This window comes from Pelophylax lessonae (assembly GCF_965119305.1).
Source record: "Pelophylax lessonae genome assembly, chromosome: 7".
NCBI classification, from domain to species: Eukaryota; Metazoa; Chordata; class Amphibia; order Anura; family Ranidae; genus Pelophylax; species Pelophylax lessonae.
Window position 1 is genome coordinate 74,831,030 of NC_138774.1, and position 24,183 is coordinate 74,855,212.

The window sequence follows — 24,183 nt, forward strand, 5'->3', positions numbered from 1 at the left end:
GTCTTAATATTATGCATGAATCATCTGTAGGAGCAAAGTTGTACTTTCAGTTCCTGTGTACTTTAACACAGCATGGAACCAAGTCTGTATTGTCACTGATATAGATCTTCGATAGAAAAGCTTGTTAGCCTTTGTCACCTGGCCCCTCCCCATCTCCTGTTACACATATACACAGGCACCACACAGGTAATCTCACATTGGTCACTATGGCCCCAGCAGGAATCACTGTGCGTCTGGTAAAGGATGATACGTCCTATAATTCTAAAGCAAATATTAGCCCCTACTTGGATCAAGACTACAACAAACTGCACCAGAAATGTCTGCAGGAAAAGCTCCTATTTGAGGATCCCTATTTTCCAGCACAGCCCAAATCACTGGGGTACAACAAGTTAGGACCCCGGTCTCCAGACACCGAAGGGATTCAGTGGAAAAGACCTCAGGTAAGGCATGAGGGGGCAAACAAGTCTAAAAAAAAAAATAATTTTTTATCTAAAGACAAACCTTTTTAGTTTTGGATAGTGTATGGAATTTGTGGAACTCTTGTTGAGAATAGTATTGTTGTCAGCTCTGCTGAAAGGTTTACTCTCTATTTATTCTGGTGATCATTTTCACTGGGACTATAAATGAGGGAAATAACAAAATTTTAGATTGTCCCCAGAACAGGTGAGGGGAAATTTTCTAAAGGACAGCTGTACCAGTGATAGCTGTTCAAGAGGGAATTTACCTTCACTTTGGAGAGATTATCTCCAACTGTCTGAGGTGTCTACGGTGGGACACAGAAGAAACTTGACAGGGGTTTTATCCCTATCTCACTCTGTCTATACTTGCAAAACAAAAACAGTTACAGCGAGGGTTGCACCAATACCATTTTTTATCTACGAGTACTGCTCAAGTACTCGGATTAACATCCCATTGCACATCAACGGTGCACAACATCTGCACTACACCATAATACACAACTGAAATGCTCTAAGTGTTGCAGTGCACTTTCTTGAAAACATTTTCAAGTACGATATTCCCAATGCACACATCCTTGCAATTGGCTACAAGTGTAAATGGATGCTGTAGCGACCAACCTGCTGGAAACCAAATGCATTCAAGACAAGAATGTCACAAGCACACCAAGGATTTTCAGAATGGGTCCAAAACTTTATTCAGTGATCAAATCATGGGTACTATAGAGATGTTTCAGAACCATGCAGGACCCCTTTATCAGATATGTGACTTGTGTGATGAATGGGTTCCTGCATGGCTCTGAAACATTGCTATTGTACCTATGATGTGGTTGCTGAATAAAGATTTGGACCCGTTATGAAGATCCTTGGTGTGCTGGTGACATTCTTTTTGTTTTGAAAAATTTTGCAGTTCCTATTTTTTTGTGCTGTTCATTGTATTGACAGCCCATTCAAAATGATTGGGTGCCTAATGCAATGTACCTCAAAGGAATGAAAATGTAAACAGGTATGCACTGCTGTGTTGTGAACAGTTGCACCCTAGTGCTTCACAACCCTTAAACTAATAATAATTATTATATTGCAGCCAATTAATAGATCAGCTATAGGAACAAAGTTTTAAAAAGAAGAAAAGAAAATGATGTCAAATCTAAAATTAGAATATCATCAAAAAGGTAATTTATTTCAGAAATTAAATTCAAAAAGTGAAACTCATATATTTTATAAAGCTGTGTTACACACAGAGTGCTATATTTCAAGCATTTCTTTCCTTTAATTTTGATGACTTTAGTTTACATCTGATGATAGCGGCCTTCAGCTCATCTGCATTGTTGGGTCTGGGGCCTCTTATCTTCCTCTTGACAATACTACACAGATTCTCTATGGGGTTTGGGTAAGGTGAGTTTGCTGGCCAATCAAGCACAGTGATACCATGATCATTAAACCAGGTCCTGGTACTTTTGGCAGTGTGGGCAGGTGCCACGTCCTGCTGGAAAATGAAATCAGCATCTCCATTAGGCTGGTCAGCAGAGAGAAGTATGAAGTGCTCTAGAATTTCCTGGTAGAGGCCTGCGCTGACTTTGGACATGATAAAAACCCAGTGGACCAACACCAGCAGATGACATGGCTCCCCAAATCATCACTGACTGTGGAAACGTCACACTAGACCTCACGCAACTTAGATTCTGTGCCTCTCCACTCTTCCTCCAGACTCGGGGACCTTGATTTTCCAAATGAAATGCTAAATTTTCCACTGTCAGTGATGACCCACAGGAAAGGTGCTTGATTGGCCAGCAAACTTGCCGGACCTAAACCCCATAGAGAATCTGTGGGGTATTGTCAAGATGAAGACGAGAGACAGCAGAACCAACAATGCAGACGAGCTGAAAGTCACTATCAAAGAAACCTGAGCTTCCATAACACCTCAGCTGTGCCAAAGGATGATCACCTCCATGCCACGCCGCATTAATGCAGTTCATTCAAAAGGAGCCCCGACCAAGTATTGAGTGCATACTATACTTTTCAGTAAGCCAACATTTCTGTATTAAAAATCCCTTTTTTATTGGTCTTATGTAATATTCTAATTTTCTGAGATACTGAATTTTGGGTTTTCACTAGCTGTAATCATCAAAACAAAAGAAGGAAATGCTTGAAATATATCACTCTGTGTGTAACACATCTATAAAAAATATATGAGTTTCACTTGTTGAATTGAATCACTGAAATAAATTTGCTTTTTAATGATCACATTTTATGAGATGCACCTGTATATATTTGAGGTTTCAAGTAATTGAATACATTTTCTAATTAAAAGATTTAGCAGACATAAATTGTCAGTCCATATAAAACTGATATTTCATGCATAAGCTTTATTTACTTAATTTAATGTATCGTACAGACAAATGTACACAGAGAATCTGGAGGATTTCAAATACCTATATAAATTGCCAGTGAAAAGTGGAACAATAAGAGTTCTGTAACAGATATTTTCCAGGGTGTTTCTCAGATTTCACAGCAATACAAGTCACCGGCTAATGGGGTCCATTGACTCCCCACTAATTACTGGCTCTTATCTATTAGCTTGAATCCCTTGCATGCCATCCATGAGCTCCACAGAAGAGCTGAATGCTGTTCTGACACCATATACATATTGTGTGACTACATTATCTAGTTTTTGCTTTTAAATGTATATTATAAACCCACTGTGCTGGGTCGTAGCCTGGTAACCAACCATGCAACCAATGCTACCGATGGGAAGAGAAAGCATCAACCTTCAGAGGTCAGAGGTTTGCTGAGTCACCTCTTAGCTTTATCTTCTGGGGATTACAGGAGAAACAACCCCGTGCTGTAGTTTCATTTTCTCTTTCAACCCTCTTTCAAATTCTTCATAATATCAAAGAAACCTGTCTTGTTTTTTCTTTTTGCTGTTTTTGTTAGTTATTTATGTCATTACTTTGTTGCTGTCCAAACTTTGACTTACACACTTAAGGGCCATACACACTATACAATTGTCTTTAGATTTTTTCCTTTAGACTTACCAAAACCATATAATATGAGGTCAAATCTAAACACCTTCAATTTGTATGCAATCTGGCAGGCCCTTGCACTACATAGAAAAGGTAAATCTGAAGGAAATCTAACCACAAAAGTTGTATAGTGTGTATCCAGCTTTACTTAGCTGTGCGCAGCTGCCATCAATCCCAATGCTTCCTGGTAAACAGAATAGAGGGAGGCCAAGAAACTGACACTAAATAAAGGCACAAAAAATACACAGGGGTTAAATGCAAGTTTATTGTAAGCATGAACAGCCTATGCGCAAAAGCAACATAGTCATACACAATCAGCAGGACAGGCAAGTACAGATCAGGAAGAAAGTGCGAAGACAAACCTTAGACAGCAGCGTAGTTGTTTGTGCTCCTTTTTCAGTCCTGAATTTGTACTCCTTTCAACCTGTACTGAGGCAAAAAAGAAAAAAGCTGCGATTGCTGACCTTTTTGTGAAAATGCTAGTTACCTGGCTTTTAGTGGCTTCAATAGTTTGAGTCACTGACCTGAAATAAGCATGCAAATGAGCAAAGGGTTGCTTACATTTACTGGGTCAGTGACACTACTGAAATCACTGGATTAGCATGACAAATGAGAAACTATTTTATTCAGGAGAGGATAGGACTGGACTCCTGGATAGTAAAGACCATAGATCTCTTTTGCCTTAAAAGTAACTCAAACAAGACATTCTATCTGCTGAATGGCTCTGGTAATTATCCTTTGTACTGATTATCCTGTTAATTAAATCAATATAGTTGCTGCTATTCTTATCTTGTGAGTGGCCTTTAGTCTGAGCATGGTTGTATGCAGAGACGGATTAAAGTGTATGTAAACTTCAACAATTAAGTTTTATTATTTGCTCCCTTTTGATCTGTTAAGTATACAATTTAGAGTATTCTGTTATATTTGGCTGATAAATGCAAATAAAACCCTTTCATCCTGCCAGAAGTCCTGTAAACTGATAACATCTGGTGATGTGCTATTATCAGTCATATTGTACCCAGCTATCTCTGGACTACCAACCACATCATGTTGTAGATAACAAAACAGAGGGAGATATACTGTACTATCCTAGGGTGGTAATGGTGTTCCTGAATAGATACAGTACGGTAAGTGAGACCTGACACCCTAGGACAGATGTGTGGTATGCTGGTCATACACGTCTCAAAATTTGGCCAATTCCTGCTGAACTGGTCGAAAACTTAAAACAAGGATGACCCACCACCTGAGATGACAAACCTCAATCTGAAAAGGAGCAGGTGTTCCTTCAGAGCCCTGTGCCATGAACGGCGGCTCCTATGCGCATTCATTGACGTTATCGCGGCTCCCACCAGTCACAAATAAGTACCCCCAAATCTTTTTCCTCTGTAGTGCTGGCCAACACTGTATCCACCAATGTTGTACTCTCTCAGGGGATTCTTTTTCCCTGGGTGTATTATTTTACATTTATAAATATTGAACTGCAGTTTCCACTGCTTTGACCAATCTTCCAGCAACGTCAGATCATGTTTCGTGTTACTGACACCTCCAGGGGTATCAACCTATTATACACCTTTGTGTCACCAGCAAAAAGACATATCTTGTCCAACAAACCTTTAGTTATATCACCTACATATAGGTTAAATAGAAAAGGACCCAGTACAGAGCCTTGTGGTATACCACTAGTGACTGCTCTGTGTGAACCCCATTTACAACCCAATTGCATATCCACCAAACCACCCAAGGGTTAAGTCCTAGCTTGTACAACTTTTGTATTAGATCATTATGTGAAACTGTATCAAATTCCTTTCTGATATCAAGATATGCTAAAATCAAGAAATGAAGACATTATATCAATAACTGAAACAAAAAGGGGAAAAAACCTACCCACTGAAAATCTTTTTTTCCTGAAATGCACACTAATGTGTCTGTTTGCATCCTATCATCTTTAGGTCATCTTGGCTTCATGAAAGTCGCTCTCGATATGTTTTATCCCACAAACCTTTCACCATTTTTGTTATCCATCTCTGAACTTGTTCTGTTTTATTATTATCTTTATAAAAACCTGAGACAGAAATGGCAGTTGGCATAGTTACATAGTTACATAGTTACATAGTTTGTGAGGTTGAAAAAAGACATCAGTCCATCCAGTTCAACCTATGATGTGTGTGTGAGTTTGCTGTTAACCGTACATTGTATACCCCTGTATGTTGTGGTCTTTAAGGTGCCCATCTAATAGTTTTTTGAAACTATCGATGCTCCCTGCTGATACGACTGTTTGCGGAAGAGAATTCCACATCCTTACTGCTCTGATAGTGAAGAACCCCGTACGTATTTTAAGGTTAAACTGCCTTTCCTCTAGTTTTAGTGAGTGGCCACGTGTCTTATTGTATTCCCTTTCTCTGAATAGTTTGTTCCTTATGCTAGGGTCGCCAGTACAGTATTTGTACATTGATATCATATCCCCCCTCAATCGTCTCTTCTCCAGAGAGAATAAGTTCAGTGCTTGTAGTCTTTCCTCATAGCTGATGTCCTCCATTCCCCTAATTATTTTTGTTGCCCTTCTCTGGACTTTCTCCAGTTCCAGCACATCCTTCCTGAGGACCGGTGCCCAGAACTGGACAGCATACTCCAGATGTGGCCGGACCAGAGTCTTGTAGAGAGGGAGAATAATCTCTTTATTTCTGGAGTGAATCCCCTTTTTTATACATCCCAGTATTCTGTTGGCTTTGCTTGCAGCGGCTTGGCATTGCATGCCACTGCCAAGCCTGTTGTCCACTAGTACCCCCAGGTCCTTTTCCATCCTAGACTCACCCAGAGGTTCCCCCCCTAGTGAGTAGCTTGCTTTCTGGTTTCTGGCACCCAAGTGCATTACTTTACATTTTTCAACATTAAACCTCATCTGCCATGTAGTTGCCCACCCATTATTTTGTTCAGGTCCGCTTGTAAGGTTTCCACATCCTGCTTAGAAGATATTGGCATGCTTAATTTAGTAAACAGGCAAAAAATTTGGGGGAGCATACCCATGTATTTCCAAAGCTGCTGCAGCTATGAACCAAAAGACATGTATATTAAAAAAGAATAGCGCGCAAATGCAAAAGAAATTACTACCAAATCTGAAGAGAGTCCATAAATAAAAATGGGGGTTTGGTCCCACCATATGGCCATATCGTGCTCAAGCCCACTACTGCGTCAAAGTACCCCATTATCAGTGGGTCCTACACTATCCATGAAAAAGAGATGAATCCAGCCCTTCTAACCCTTGGAGACAACACTCCTTGCTGGGAAAAATGTGCAAATGCACTACAGGGGACTCCTCCTATATCCAAATGGATATAGGAGGAGTCCCCTGTAGTGCATTTGCACATTTTTCCCAGCAAGGAGTGTTGTCTCCAAGGGTTAGAAGGGCTGGATTCATCTCTTTTTCATGGATAGTGTAGGACCCACTGATAATGGGGTACTTTGACGCAGTAGTGGGCTTGAGCACGATATGGCCATATGGTGGGACCAAACCCCCATTTTTATTTATGGACTCTATTCAGATTTGGTAGTAATTTCTTTTGCATTTGCGCGCTATTCTTTTTTAATATATATGCTTAATTTAGTATCATCCGCAAATACTGAGATTGTACTAGATATCCCCTCCTCTAGATCATTTATGAATAAATTAAACAGGATTGGCCCCAGGACAGAACCTTGGGGGACCCCACTTTCCACACCCACCCAATCCGAGTACTCCCCATTAATCGTCACCCTCTGCACTCTCCCCTGGAGCCAGTTCTCTATCCAGGTACTCACCTTATGGTCCATACCTACCTTCCTTAGTTTGAACAGTAAGCGTTTGTGGGGAATGGTGTCAAAGGCCTTTGCAAAGTCCAGATACACCACATCCACAGGCTTAACTTTATCTAGGTGGCAGCTCACTTCTTCATAGAAGGTTAATAGATTGGTTTGGCAAGAACGATTTTTCATGAATCCATGCTGATTACTACTAATAATACAATACAATTTAAAGTCTTGTATGTGGTCCCTTAACATCCCCTCCAAGCATCTGCTTATTAGCTACAGGCAACAGGGTTCAGCTTCTACTTTGTGTGTAATGAAAGAGTTTCTTACACACAGACAGTGCAGTGGAGTGTTTATAATGTAAAACTACGCTTTGTGTATGGACTGAGGAGAGATTGGCTTCAGGCAACCCTATCCTATTCACAGCACCTGTTGAACTATATACAGCCATTAATGCGTAAAAAGGATCTGTGTTGTAAGTAACTACATATGGCTTGCTGAATTCTTTACACTGGGGTGTTGATTTACAAAAGGAGTCATTTTCACACCTGTACTGACTTCAAGGATGCAGTCATGTGGAGTGCCGTACCATAAAAAAATCGAGTTTCTCCTGAAAATGACATGTTAGCCTCCTAGGCATTTCTACTGGGTTCTTTAGTACAATATTCTTACTATTTAAGAGACAAAAAAGTTCCCGTGCATCACTGCAAGACCCCATGGATATGTTAAATGACCGCCTCCGCCTAGACTCCAGCCAAGCCATGCCTCCAATGCATTTCTCTTTGTCCCTAAAGCTTAATCATGGGGATCATGGGGCTTTATCATGGAGACTCTTATTATTTATTTATTTATTTATTATTTGTTTAATAATATAGCACTGATCATTTACACACTGTACATTCACACCAGACCCTACTGTCAGGGATCTTACAATCTAAAGTCCCTATTCCTTCCCTATGCACACACGCAGGGGCCCTGCCCCAAGAATTAGTGTCCCTACATAAAGGATAAATTTGGTTTTACAAAAAAATAAATAAATACAATTTTGTTTTAAGGTTTTATTATTGTTATTGTTAGGGACCTGTAAAGCATTGCACCCATGATCAGCAGATCATGGGTCTAATGCCAAGGTCCTGCAGACTGTCTGTGTAGCTCTCTGCTCGTACCTCTGATATGGGCAGGCAGTTATGTCTGACAGGAAGCTCAATTAAAATGATACTTATATCTAATTTTTTTCCCTAAAAATAACAAACATGTTATATACTTACCTACTTTGTGCAGTGGTTTTGCACAGAGCAGCCTTGATCCTCCTTTATTCAGGTCCCTCTTCAGTGCTCCCAGTGCTGTATCTTGGCCTAGGCAAAGAAGGCCCAGCCCTAGGGCGGCACTTTGCAGGGGGGCAGCAAAATAGCTGATCCCCGCACGCAAAAGAAAACCGCCTCCTCCCAGCTCCCGCACGAAAAGGGTCCCCACCAGCTTGTGCTGCACTTTTAGTATAGTGCCAGGCTTATGGGGCGAATTGGGCAGGAGGGCAGGGTCCAGGAGACAAATCAGTCTGGCACCCTTATAAAGTGGTCACACTGCTACCTGCCGGTATGATCATACCGGCCAGTCAGGACATTCGGACAGACCGCAGACCACACTTAACACAACTGGCACGATGGCCGCCAATGCTAATAAGTGTGGCACTGCAGCCTAATGCTCCGTCTACCCTCCTCTGCCCCCAGGTATGGCAGGCATCATGTCAATAATATAATTTCATTTCTTTGAACATCCTTGTCCTTGAGGGAGCGTATTGAATTGCATCATATACAATTAAAACTTTTAATTGTATATGATTTCAATAATATTTTGGACCTGCTCACCTCATATGTGCTATCGCAATATGTCACTGGGTTAGTAAGATTACTCCTATCTTATAAGATATTTGGACTTGTGTTGGCTGCCACTGATTATTTCACTTATTTGTATAATTACTATGGACTACCTAGTCATTATACAAATAAGTGAAATAATCCTATGATTACATTCAGTGGCAACAAACACAAATCCAAATATCTTAAAAGAAAGGAGTAACCTTACTAATCCAGTGACACAAGGTGGCACTGATAAGCTGCACTGATATGCTGCACTGATGGGCGCTAATAAGCTGCACTGATGGGCACAGATATGCTGTACTGATGGGAACTGATATGTTGCACTGATGGGCACTAACATGCTGCTCTGATGGGCACCAATATGCTGCTCTGATGGCCACTGATGAGGCCTCAATTGTGGGTAATGATAAACTGCACTAATAGGCATCAATGAGGCTGCACTGATATAGGGCAGCACTGATATGCTACACTGATGGGCTGTGGTTGTGGTCAGTGGTTTACAGATGACAGGGCGGGTCATAAACAGAAAGGGGTGTGGCCTTTACAGGAAGGGGTGGGTCATATTTAAATTAGGGGGTGCACAAGTTTAGTCAGGCCTAGGGCAGCACAAAACCTAAATACACTACTGGGTGCTCCTGGCCCCTCCCTCCTGTTGAGTGTCCATTTAGACATGGAGCCGTGACCCGGCCCCATCCCCCTCTCTCTCCCTATTGGCTCACTGAATTTGATTAACAGCAGCTGGAGCCCATGGCGCCATGCTGCCATCTCAGCCAATGAGGAGGAAGAGTCTCGGGAAGTGGAGACACTCCTGCAACATTGCTGGATCGAGATGGACTCAGGTAAGTATTAGGGGGGCTGAGGGAGGCTGCTGCATACAGATGGCTTTTTATGTTAATGCATACTGTAGATGCATTAACATAAAAAGCCTTCTGACTTTACAACCACGTTAACTACCTAGACGGATCGGCATTGCTACGGTAGTTCTTTGAGAACTACAAGCCAACAGCCACAAAGTCTGTTGTAACTTGTAGTTTTCCTATTCACAAAACACTGTGAATGAATGTATGATGCAGACGGGCTCATGGAAAACCGCACAGCCACATATTTTTAGATTGTAACATCGGGTCGAGTGGGGGAGAAGATACCCCCGCTCATGATGAAAATTGGGGCCCCCATGGATCCAGGGGGCGGTGCATTTCGCACCCTTAAAATGGGTGTAACATGTAACATGTTACAAAAGGTAAACTTATCCTTTGAATTTAGTGTTGCTGCTAGGCAGTAGCCAGCCTGAGTTTTGAATTGATAGTGTTGCTTTCATTTTCCTTGAGCTTACGTCGGCCTGCTATTGGGGAGTGTCTCGCTAAAAATCGCTGATCGCCGCCATTACTAGTAAAAAAATAAAGAAATATAAACGACCTAAATATTTCCCCTAGTTTGTAGATGCGATAACTTTTGCGCAAACCAATTAAAATACGCTTATTGGGATTTTTTTTTTACCAAAAATATGTAGCACAATACAAATTGGCCTAAAATGATGAAAAATTTTGATTTTTAATTTTTTTTTTTGGGAATGTTCTATAGCAGAAAGTGAAAAATATTGTTTTGTTTTTTTCTTCAGAATTGTCGCTCTTTTTTTGTTTATAGCGCAAAAAATAAAAATCGCACAGGTGATCAAATACCACCAAAAGAAAGCTCTATTTGTGCAAAAAAAAGGACATACATTTTATTTGGGTACAGCGTTGCACGACCGCGCAATTGTCCATTAAAGTAACGCAGTGCCGAATCGCAAAAAATGGCCTGGTCATTAAGGGGGAAAATCTTCCGGTCCAGAAGTGGTTAAAGACTCTTTTTCTGTATTGACCTTAGGTAGACGCGTGGAGTCTCTATTTTGGTCTTTTATGGGTATCCTTTGCCATAATCCCTCCCTCCCTGAGTTTATAGTCCTATAATAATACATTTTGTTAACCTTCCTAAAGTGATCAATTCCTTTGAGTTGTAGAATCAAAAATTCTGCCCTGAGGTAAAAATACTAGCTCACTCAGGGATCTTCCACCACTGCCTGGGGGAAAGGGGATGCTACACACAAACAAACATACTAGGTCCAATTTAGACAGGAGCCAGTTAGTCTACCAGCATGTCTGTGGAGTGTGGCAGGAAACTGGAGTACCTGGAGGAAATCCATGCAAGTACTAGGAGAACATGCAAGCTATTGTAGTGAGATTACTTCCATAACCTGAAATGTATATTCTTGCTGTAGACATGACAAAAGATCAAATTGTTGCCCTTGTTATTAAATCAGCCTTAGTTCCATTTAGTGCCATTGCCTATTAAATTGTCCTTTTAAGATGCTTTTTTTGTTGTCTGGTTTTTAAGCAGAAGTTAATTGCATCATTTTTTTTTCTAAACCCTGCAAGGTAAAGGCATAATGTGTTCGTATGAATGCACATTATGAAATATTTACCTTAGAATGCAGCCCTCCAGCACCGTGCTGTCCCCGCTGACAGGCACTTCCAACTTCACCTGGTCTTCCTTCCGGATTCGTATCCTCTGATTGGCCGCGCTGCAATGATTTCACTTCCACACATGCGCGTGGGAGTCACAGAGCACGGCACAAAGCTCCGAAGGGACGGGTTTACCATCCCTTCAGAACGCATGTACAGGTGACGTCACTGGCTGCATGCAGTGTGAATGTCTCCTAAACTGTACAGGTTTAGGAGATATTTTCTGTACTTACAAGAAAGCCCTATTATAGGCTTACCTGTAGGTACAAGTGCCAGAAAATGGAAAATTGTTTCAAATACTTACCATAATTTTCCTTTCCTGACGCCAATCCATGGCAGCATACATATGACCTAGCCCTGCCCCTATATCCACCCACAGGACCTGTTTAAATCTATAAAAGTCTGACTGAGAGCAATCTCCCCCATTCTCCGTAAAAAATATCTAGATCAAGAAAATAGGGAGGGTACATATGCTGCAATGGATTGGCGACAGGAAAGGAAAATTACGGTAAGTATTTGACACAATTTTCCATTTTCCTGATGCTAAAATAGCAGCATATATATAAAAAAAAGGCAAGCTAAACAGGGAGGGCTTAAATGTATAATCACATTTTATTACAATGGACTTTGAAGCCTAGACCGTCGTTCCATTGATGTACAAGCCCCAGGATTTTCCCTGTAGCGCCATAGGCAAGTGCACTCTGCCAACCAGCCTGCTGCTTTGCAGAGGTCTCTATAGGCAAATTCCCAAAGTTAAAGATGTAAAAATTGACCTAGCTGAATAAACCTGTATCACCTCTGGAGGCTCTTGTCTGGCTTCCTGATGATGCGAAAAGAGTCCTGACAAGAAAACCAGGACCAGAATAAATACCTACTGGGGAAAGTTATTCCTCCTCAGGGCAAAGTCTCAGGACCGACCTCATGAAGCATTCCCCTGGCAGCTCGCATGCCCATTTTTCCTGGTGAAAGCTAAAATGTGAGCCCTTACAGAACTAGGCTGAGAAACAAATCCAGAATCATGTGAGGAAATGATAGCAAGCTCCAGGGGTTGCAAGGATCAAAATTCTGCTCAGGCTGTGAACCTGTTTCAGACTTTGGAGTAAATAGATTTGTTAATTTCTTTTCTGGAACCTTGTCAGGATTTAACTACTTCCAGAAGAATGCCCAAGTCCTCCAATTCTTCCCCCTCGATTTACAGTCATCATGGGACAGGTGTTGTAGAAACACTGGTAGCTGAGGTGTTGGTCCTGCCTAGATTCCACGGCTAGGGTAAACCCAAGGCCTACGGGCCAATCCGCATACTTTCTATCATAGTGAGGCCCTCAGACAACAGTCCCCCCTGGAACTTCATGACCAAAGGCAGTAGAGGAAAGGCATCTGCTAGGTGATTATTTCACTATCAACCTAAGATGTAGGACTGCGCCGTGGAGAGGCTGAACCCAGATGGATATTGACACAGCCGGCAGGTAGGGACCTTATCGCAACATCACAGTCTTGCAGGTGTATATCTTGAGGACAAAAAGGAGAATGGAGGAGGTTGCACTCAGTCAGACTTTTATATATTTAAACAAGTCCTGTGGGTGGATATAGGGGCAGAGCTATATCATATGGATGCTGCCATGTTAGCCTCAGGAAAAGGGTTTACTTCCACTTTAAAGCGGAGTTCCGGGCACGAAAACTTTTTTTCAGTGAACATACCCCCGGGACAGTCAGGGCTAGTACATTCCACAATGGCTAGCCTCTGATCTGTCCCGGTTCGCACTTACCTACAAGAAGAAATACTCTCTTTTAAAATTTCTTCTCCAGCGTTGCCATCTCTGTTGTGGGCAGCTGAAGCCAGCGCGATCCTCTTCTGCGTCCTCTTCCGCGTCTTCTTGTCCCAGAATGTCCTCTCGTCACTTCCGGTGCGTCGCCGCATTCCTCCACAGCTTCTGGGCATGAACAGAAGCTGTTTAGCAGGGAATGCGGCGTCGCCCCGGAAGTGACGAGCGGGGCCGGTGCCGTCGCATTGATTCCTGGGAGCGATGACGTTCAGCTCCCTGGAATCATCGCAAGACAGGAAGTGACGTCGGAGCCAGGGCACCGAGGGAGGAAGTAGAGAATAGGTGAGTATTTTCAATCTCCAATTACCAGGTGAGTGAAAAAAAAAATGCCTAACTATCCCATTCCTTTTCAGGTGAAGGAGACCAAGCGGATGGGCACAAAAAAAAAAAAGTTTGTTTTTGTGCCCGGACCTCCGCTTTAAATACCAAAATACCTTCTGCACCAAAAAACAAAAATAAAATGAACAGCAGTCATGCAGCACTACTGGGGCTGATTTATTAGAACTGGAGGGCGAAAAATCTGATGCAGATATGCATGGTAACCAATCAGCTTCTTATTTCAGCTTGTTTATTAAGCTTTGACAATAGAACCAGGAAACTGATTGGTTTTTATGCAGAGCTGCACCTAATTTTAAAATGTCCAGTTTTAGTAAATCAATCCTACTGTGTGGACTTTCAGGGGCATTATGTAGAAAAATAGCCTTCAATTTTTTCAGGACCATTCCAGCATAGTGAGGTATCCTGCAAAGACACCGTAGCCATTATATATACTGCAATGTAACACCATAGCCAGAGTTGTGGAGATATGTTACAGTGTGTGACATTTGTTTTACTAATACTTGGAAGCTTTGACTTTTTTATTGGAGCCCTGCCAATATTATATAGCCTGTGCTGGGAGCAGATCGGACAGTTTACATAAGATTGTGTTTGCTTCCCTGTTCTACCCTGTACCATCCGCTAGCAAGACACCTTCTCTTCTCCTATTTTTATCTGCAGGAACTGATCCCTGCCCACACAAATCAGTCTGCTTTCTTTTTGATGCTTATGCAACATACACACACTGTAGCTCATTTTTTTGGCATAAGTGTAAATTGTCTGCATACAAGCAGTTAAACTTGGACTCCAGGCATAATCAAAAACAATTAATCAACTTATTGATTCATTAACCGCTTGCCGACCGCCGCAAGTACATATACTGCGGCGGTCAGCCCCGTGCAGGCAAAGTGACGTATGGGTACGTCACTCTCCTGTGAGCCAATAGGGGGCGAGCGAGCGCTCATTCATGGACACCTCCGCGCGAGTGACCGGCGGACCCGGTCACTCGCGATCATCCATTACAGAGGGAGAAAGGCAGGCGGCTAATGTAAACAAAGCCGCCTGTCATTCTCCCTTGTGTAACAGCAGAGATCATACGGTCCTGCTATGTAGGATCGTAGATCTCTGCTGTTACATGAAAAGCCACATCCCTTACACACTTAGCCACTGTATCACTAATAAAGTTAACCCCTTCCCTGCCAGTGTCATTTTTACAGTAACAGTGCATATGTATAGCACTGATTACTGTAGTAATGTCACTGGTACCCCCAAAAGTGTCAAAAATGTCAGTCAAGGGTCCGATCTGTCCGCCACAATGTCGCAGTCCCGCAAAAAAAAAAAATCGCAGATTGCCACCATTACTCGTTAAAAAAAAAAACAACAAAAATGACAAAAATCTATCCCTTAGTTAGTAAACGCAATAACTTTTGCGCAAACCAATCAAAATAAGCTTATTGCGATTTTTTTTACCGAACATATGTAGCAGAAAACAAATTGGCCAAAAATGTTAAAAAATTTTGATTTTTACATTTTTGTGGGGGGGAATTTCATATAAAAAAATGTGAAAAATATTGTTATTTTTTCAAAATTGTCGCTTATTTTTTGTTTATAGCGCATGATCAAAAAATCGCACAGGTGATCAAATACCACCAAAAGAAAGCTCTTTTTGTGGGAAAAAAAGGACGTCAAATTGGTTTAGGTACAGCGTCGCACGGCCGCACAATTGTCCCTTAAAATCACGCAGCGCCGAATCGCAAAATAGGGCCTGGTCAGGAAGGGGGTAAAATCTTACGGGGCTTAAGTGGTTAAAGTGTTAAATCAGTCTGTATAGTGCATCCAGAAAGTATTCACAGTGCTTCACTTTTTCCACATTTTATTACATTACAGCCTTAGTCTAAAATGGAATAAATGCATTATTTTCCTCAAGATTCCTACAAAGAATACAGAAATTACAACATGAAATAAGTTTGTTTGAAATCTTTGCAAACTTGGTTGAAAAAAATCCCATGTACATAAGTATTCAAAGCCTTTGCTCAGTACTTTTTTGAAGCACCTTTTGGCACCATTTACAGCCTCATGTCTTTTTGAGTATGATGCTACAAGCTTGACACACCTATTTTGGGAAGTTTCTTCTATTCTCCTTTGCAGGACCTCTCAAACTCCATCAGGTTGGATGGGGAGCGTCAGCGCACAGCCATTTTCAGATCTGTCCAGAGATGTTAATCGGGTTCAAATCTGGGCTCTGTCTGGGCCATTTAATGACATTCACAGAGTTGTCCAGTAGCCACTTTTTTGTTATCTTGGCTGTGTGCTCAGGGTCATTGTCTTGTTGGAAGATGAACCTTCACCCGAGTCTGATGTCCAAAGCGCTCTGGGGCAGGTTTTCGTCAAGGATGTCTTTGTACATTGCTGCATTCATCTTTCCCTCAATCATGACTAGTCTCTTAGTTCCTGCCGTTGAAAAACATCCCCACAGCATGATGCTGCCATCGCCATGCTTTACTGTAGGGATGGTACTGGCCAGGTGATGAGCGGTGCCTTGTTTCCTCCAAACATGACGCTTGCCATTCAGGCAAACTCCAGGTCGGCTGCCATGTGCCTTTTACTGAGGAGTGGCTTCCGTCTGGTCACTCTACTATTCAGGCCTGATGGGTGGAGTGCTGCAGAGATGGTTGTTCTTCTGAAAGGTTCTCCTCCCCCCACAGAAAAAAGCTGGAGCTCTGTCTGAGTGACCATTTGGTTCTTGGTCATTTCCCTGACTAAGGCCCTTCTCCTCTGAACACTTAGTTTGGCTGGGCGGCCAACTCTAGAAAAAGTCCTGGTGGTTCCAAACTTCTCCCATTTATGGGTGATGAAGGCCACTGTGCTCATTGGGACCTTCAATGCTGCAGAAACTTTCTGTACACTTCCCCAGATCAGTGCCTCCATACAATTCAGTCTTGGAGGTCTACAGACAATTCCTTGGATTTCATGGCTTGATTTTAGCTCTGAAAAGCCCTGTTAACTGTGGGAGCTTATATGGTCAAGTGTGTGCCTCTCCAAATGATGTCCAATCAACTGATTTACCACAGGGGGACTCCAATCAAGTTGCAGTAACATCTCAAAGATAATCAGTGGAAACAGGATGCACCTGAGCTCAATTTTGAGTGTCATGGCAAAGGCTGTGAATACTTATGTACTGTACATGTGATTTCTTTTGTTTTTAATTTTTAATAAATTTGCAAAGATTTTAAGCATTGTCATTATGGGGTATTGTTTGTAGAATGTTGAGATCCATTTTGGAATAAGGCTGTAACATAACAAAATGTGGAAAAAGTGAAGCTCTGTGAATACTTACCAGGTTTACAGTATGTTTAGTGCCCTCTATACACATTAAAATCACACATTACAATCTGATTGTATAATCTCCTTTAGGCCCCTTTCACATGGCTCCGTTCCGTTGACGGAGCCGTGCTGCTCACCGGGGGATCAATTCGCCGATCCCCCGCTGAGCAGGCAGATGACAGCTCCGTCTCCGCTCTGTGTGCGGAGACGGAGGTGTCAGATCCCCGCTCTCCTCTATGGGGGAATCGGATGAGAAGGGACCGCCTGTCCGTTCTCATCACTTCATCACAACAACGAAGATCACTTCTGCTACATTTGTGGCAAGGTTACATTTGCATCTCTAAAGTGCAGTATGACGGCAGTGGTAAAAAAGGCATAACACCTATAGTTTGGATGCAAAATAGGGGATCAGGACAAGAGTTGGGTCCCTCATTATTGTTGCATTACATGTGCAACTTATCTGCATCTTGTCTAAACAAGAAGAAAAAGTCCATGCCCTTCACAGTCCCAATGGTGTGGAGGGAGCATGAAAATGTTACATGAAAAAACAATAAATGAATACAGGCATACCCTACTTTTAGGTACACAATGGGACCAGAGCATGTATGTAAAATTAAAATGTACTTATAGTGAAGCAATACATATTTTTTACTTCTCAATGCATGTAAATATGCTAGCCCTATGGGAAATCTTGGTCAGCTTGACATGGCACTGCTCCCAGTTTTCAACATTTAACATTGGCGCCTAATGGAAATCTTGTTCAAATTGACACAGCCCTGCTCCCGAACCATAAGTGACAGGGACAACAAACTTAGGGAGCACGTTAAGGGGACCCAGGACTAAGACATGGTAGATTACCTAGGCAAGTTGGCCAGCCCCAAAATTAGATATGTTTTAGTCCTTGGTCCCCTCTCGGTGCTTCCCAAGTTTGGTGTCCCTGTCACTTATGGTTCGGGAGCATGGCCATGTCAATTTGACCAAGATTTCCCATAGACACCAATGGTAAAAACCAGGAACAGTGCCATATCAAGCTGACCAAGATTTCCCATAGATGCCAATGTTAAAAACCGGAAACAGTGCCAGTCAAGCTGACCAAGATTTCCCATGGACGCCAATGTGTCCGTACTCACGAGTGTATGTAAAGTGAGGGTACGTAGAGCAGGGTATGCCTGTAGAAAGTTATTTTATTGGTATCAATAAAGAGAGAGATTTCTAATGATTGGTGTGTCATTAGTCTCATTGCTATATCACATTTTGCAGAAAAGTTATGGAGCATAGTTGCACACCCCCCTCATACCTTTGAATTATTTTGATGCAATTATGACCTGGGGCTGTATCTTGGAAATGGAGCCAATTAATACTCAGGACTTATTTTTCCTTTATTAGTGACCTAATTCTGGTAAAATGTAGCTACTTTCATTTCTGAGGCTTTCTCCTTGTAGACCAGTGTAATAATACAAGTATAGTATAAGGGCTTGCCTGATTGAATACAAAGTGATCAGGTTTCCCTAGCAGACCCTCACATTAGATATTTTGGTAAATCTAAAGGAAAATGTACAATCAGATGGTAATGTTTGTGTATGTGTTTCTCTAAGGTTGGACGTAGTTCTGGAAATACTAACACCTTCAGGCTTGTCTGTTAGTCGGCTGTCACATAAACTCTTGGTTCTTTTTATGTGGAGGCAGGAAGTGCATCTGCAGCAAGACACCTCTGGATGTAACTTATCAAACGTAAAATAATAGCAACATTTCAACCAGAAAAATCAGCCTTTCCCTTGATGAGATCTTTTGTCTGACAATATTTGTTGTCTGCAGCTGCCAGCTGCTGGACTCAAGATTATCACCTAATCAATTTGCAAATGGCAGGACCCGGCAGCATAAACACCCTTTAAATAAATTGTGAAGAGTTTGTAGGTCATTAAACAAGCATAGAAATGTGTTAATTTTAACTGAACCAGTTTAGCCGGACCTGTTCCACCCACACAATGCCTCAACCCTACTGCTACAATAAGGTAGATAGTAATGTTTACCATTTACATTATTTATAATTGTTTTCAGAGCTCATGACCATATCAGGAAAAAGTGTCATGAAAGACTCAGCAGACATAATTGAGTACTAAAGGCAGAACCTGCAAACAATGGCTTCAGCTTAGTGGGCCAAATGGCGACATTTGGTCTGTGTGTTCTGCAGCCGGTCCGGCAGAAGTTCTGTCAAAGTGGCATGACCAAAAAAGTTCTGCCAATCGGCTGACCAGGGTGTTCTGGTGGGGGGGGGGGCACCCCCCCCCCCCCTGTGAAAACCAGGGTTGTATAAAGTACTCGAAACCCATACTTGAGAAAAAGTACAAGTGCTCGATCAAAAAGTGACTTGAGTAGAAGTGGAAGTGCTCGATCAAAAAGTGACTTGAGTAGAAGTACTAAAGTATTCAACATTTTTTGTACTTAACTATTGCAAGTAGTTTTTTAAAAAATTTTGCTTCTCAAGTACTGAAAGTAAAAGTACCAGTAGTTTTGAAAAAAAATTGCTACTCAAGTACTGAAAGTAAAAGTACAAGTACTGTGTTATGTAGTTATTAAAGAAAGAAGTCAAAAGTTTGAACATCATATTGTTTTTTATTATTTCAAATGCAGCTTTTATTTATACATGCAGTAGCATTTATTTTCGTATGCGCTGATAATACACATGTTTTGAGCTTCATGAAACCTGCCATCTACTGTTCTGGCAGTGGTAATTTTTATAATTGTAACGAGTAACTATGCAGCACAAAAAAAAATACTGGAGTAGAAGTATTGAAATCATTGAAAAAATGTAGTGAAGTAAAAGTGGAAGTAGGAGAAAAAAATTCTACTCTAGGAAAGTACAGATACCGCCTTTCGGTACTTAAGTACAGTAGTGAAGTAGTTCTACTTAGTTACTATACATCTCTGGTGAAAATACAATAAAACAGCAGGGGAAGTCGCTGTACTAAGGTCGGATAGTTAGTACAGCCGCTCCTCCTGAGCTGTCAGGTTTTTTTTTCCTTCAGCCCTACTGGGTTGAACGGAAAAAAAAAAAAAACTATACTAGGCTTTAACAATAGCCATAGTAGTCCACATGCAGCTGCTGTGGGACCCGGGGTAAGGGGAGGACACCATTAGGGAGGATGGTAAAGCCGTTGTAAACACGCTGAAAAAAATAAAAACTGCAATATAAAGGCATAATGTGCAAGTATGCATCACATGTATTACTAGCACATTATGAAATACTCACCTTAGCATGAAGCCCTCTCAGCAGGGTCCAGCCACCGCTGAGAGGGCTGACATCTTCTCTTGTTCTTTCTTCCAGGATCGTGGGCTCTGGCGTTGTAAGTGGCCGGAGCTGCAATGATATCACTCCCGCACATGCACACAGGAGACCTCGGTTTCGGCATGAAGCTCTGAAGTTCCGGCACCGTTCGCTGGACCTTCAGAGCGCATCAGTGACTGCGTGCGGGGTTAATATCTCCTAAACCGTGTATAGACTTATCTATAGGTAAAAATAAGAAAGCAGGGTATACAACCACTTTAAGGAAAAAGGTCAGACGTCAAGATTTACCATTGTGCAGTAAAGCTGGTCATACATGTAAAGATTTCTCTTGTTCATCCCAACAGACTAAGCAGGAAAAATCCAGATTCCACTATCCACGCTGAAGAGTGCTGATGGATAAATCTCCCACTGTCGCTTATTGTATTCTGACAGCTGGCACCTTTGGCTGTCGCAGTAACCGAACAGTGTTTGCATCTGATTGGCTAGAGTCACAGTTCTGCCTACTTTTTTCCAATTTCTCAGTTGACGTTTGTTAAGCCATGTGGTGTCAGCAGGGCCACCCACAGCTAGAATTTGAGCTGTATATGGCCAGATTAAAGCATAACTCCAGGTTTTAGTGAACTTGAAATAGTTTGCATGGACCGAGCTGATCAAAACAGTTTCCTTCATTAACACAGCCTCCTGCAGTGAGCACTGTATATACTGTATTTAGCATCAGCTACATTCATTATACAGCTCTGTGTTCCAGCGGTGGGGCAGATAATTCCCATCCTGTCCTTGGATTTTCTGAATGAATATAAGGCTTCCTCTGGTTGGCTGAGGTGGAGATTATATGTCATCTTCACTTCAGCCACTCAGAGGAAACTTTCCATTTTTTCATAGAATACAAAGTTCCCCCGTGAATCAGACTCAAATTTAATTCCAAGAGCAGAGCAGAAAGTCCCCGTCCTCTTGCCATAACACAGCACTGTATACTGTATGTAGCTGATGCTATATACCGTTTATACAGTGCACACAGCAGGAGCATGTGTTAGTGAAAGAACTAATTTGTTTGGACCAGCTTGGTTCACTAAGGCCTGTTTCACATGGGCTTCAGCTTGTATAAGACCAGTGTGAACAGCAAGCTGGTATGAAACTTTCAGCAAACTTTTGCAAAGCTTTCAGCAAGCTTTAAGCTACTTTTTCAAAGCCTTTAAATCACCCTTCAGTTTCTGTTTGGAAATGTTATACAAAAATTCTAATGGGAGTGCCAACTGTCACTTTAGCTGCTAGCAGGCTTTAACAGGCATTCAGCAAGCTTCAACTACTGCTGAAGCCTGCTAGCAGCATGTTTAAAGTGGCAGTCAACACTCCTATTAGGATCTGTGTTCAACATTTACAAACTGGAGCTGAATGGTACAATAAAAGCTTCAGCAAAGCTTGTAGAACGTTCTGCAAATGCTTTGGTAAAGCTTGCCCTGTATGCAGTGGCATAGCGTGGGTTGTCAGCACCCGGGGCAAGGCAAGTAATTTGCGCCCCCTAACCCGCGGGATTTTAGCACTCGAGTCTCTTCCACTAGATTAGTTAAAGAAACCCTTACCCCCTAAGCACATGTATTGTTTGTTATGAAAATACTGATGTAATTAAAGTAAAATGCATCTAAATACAATGTCCATCGTGCCCCCTTTCAATGCAGAGAGACCAGCGTGCCCCCTTTCAATGCAGAATGCATTGAAAGGGGCACGCTGGTCACACAATGGCCGGGCCCACCTTTTTTTGAAGCCTATTAGAGCCTCTGGCTCTAATCAGGTGATGCAAAAAAAAAAAAACCACTGAGCAGTGAGGAGAGGCGGCATAGGCGGGGCTTGGCTTGCAATGCCATCCCACCCTACACCAATGGACAGGTGAGGCACAGTCCAGCCCCGCCTCGACCCACCATATTTAGCCATAGGGCGGCCGCGCCGAACATCTCCCAGCCTAAAGATGGAGGCAGCCGTAGACAGTGTGTGAACTGTGTATGTCAGAGTCAGACAGACACAGTGACACTGCGGATGCGCCCCCCCCAGATGTTGCACCCGGCGCGGCCGCCCCCCCTGCACCCCCCACGCTACGCCACTGCCTGTATGCCTTATACCAGCGATGGCGAACCTTGCCACCCAAGATGTTTTGGAACCACATTTCCCATGATGCTCAACTACACTGCAGAGTGCATGAGCATCATGGGAAACATAGTTCAAAAACATCTGGGGTGCCAAGGTTTGCCATCACTGCCTTAAACAGTCAACAACCACAGCATTTCTTCTCCGAATGTCCGAACAGCCAAAGTTAGGTTTGGACCGAACTGTTAACTCATCCCTACTGTATACACACACACTAAATATACTATTTCTAAAGTGTTTATCCTGCCAAACATTCTCGTAGGTGCCTATATACTGAATATACATGTTTTCCATTTCCAGGAGATCTGTGATGTTCCTCAGTTCATCTGTGAGAATATAAAGTGGACAGATATTTGCCAGGGACACCTAGGTAAGTTTGCACGGTATTCCTAAAACAGCCACAGAGCGGGTAATGCTGCTATTGGTACATTTTCACAGGATTGTATTTAGCATAAAGCGTTTGCTACCCCAACACTTCATATTCCTGATATGTGCCTGCTGTGCCATGTACTTGTATGATAAAGTATCCTGTTCTCTTTGTATTGCTTCTTTCATGTAAAAAACCCTGGTGTTTCTGCCAGTCCCTCTGCTTACAATTAAAAACTAACCACACTAAGCAGGAGAGCACATCATGGTCAGTTCTCCAGGAACTCAGTGTACTGCTGCTTCTCCTCCCCTCAGCTCTTATGCAGCTGAGATCATTAATATAAACAGGAAAAGGATATTTTAATTTTTTTTTTTTATTTCTTTAGAAAAATCTTTTGCCTTTCCTTTTTTATTTTAAACTAAAAGGGTCGTTTGTTTACAATTGCTTTAAGCAGCCCATAGATGATTTTTTTTTTTTTTTTTCGTTTAAAGGAGTTTTAAAGTCAGGAGGTTTTTTTTATCTAATGCATTCTATGCATTAGGTTAAAAAACATTCTGTGTGCAGCAGCCCCCCTCGGGCCCCCTAATACTTACCTGATTGGCTGAGACATTGGCTGCCACTGCTGTCAATCAAAGTCAGCTAGCCAATCAGGAGAGAGAGGGCATAGAACTCTGTGTCTGAATGGACACAGGGAGCTATAACTCAGCTCGGGTGCCCCCATAGCAAGCTGCTTGCTGTGGGGGCACTTAACAAGAGGGAGAGGCCAGGAGCACCCAAGAGGGACCCGAGAAGAGGATGATTGGGGCTGCTCTGTGCAAATCCACCGCAACAGAGCAGGTAAGTATAATGTGTTTGTTATTTTTATAGGGAAAAAAACGAGACTTTACAATCACTTCAACCATTCAAGGTAGATAGGGAATCACTCCCACTGAGTGTTTGTATTCTGACAGTGGGCCGGGGTGACTTCCTCTCCATCAGAATACACTGATTAGGGGCAAAGAGGTGTCAATGAAGTGAAGATATTACCTTTTAACATCTTCACTTCTTTGTAAAGATGTTAAAACACAGTGAAGGAAGGCAGCTTGATATATTTATAATATTTGCTTTTTATACTAAGGCTAGCCATACATGTTTAGATTGCTCTATCCATGCTAAAAAGCGTAGATGAAGAAATCTCCCCCACCAGGTATTGTATTTTGACAGCTGCCACCTGAGGCTGCCTGAATAGCTACACAGTGCCTGCATCTAGTTGGATGTAGCCACTGTTCAGCCGACAATTTTCCACCCAGG

The 24,183-nt window shown here is 42.2% G+C and overlaps 1 protein-coding gene across 1 annotated transcript in view; it reads left to right on the top strand.

Annotated features, from left to right (window-relative positions):
* Nucleotides 1–206: 206 nt before the first annotated feature.
* Nucleotides 207–24,183, top strand: part of LOC309560471 (calpain-2 catalytic subunit-like) — a gene marked incomplete at both ends in the record, with an annotated part of 90,016 nt that continues 66,039 nt past the window's right edge. Inside the window, 2 exons of the mRNA XM_082264104.1 lie at nt 207–440; nt 22,827–22,896. Of these exons, the coding sequence (XP_082120230.1) occupies nt 207–440; nt 22,827–22,896 (304 nt within the window). The remainder of the gene's footprint in view (nt 441–22,826; nt 22,897–24,183) is intronic.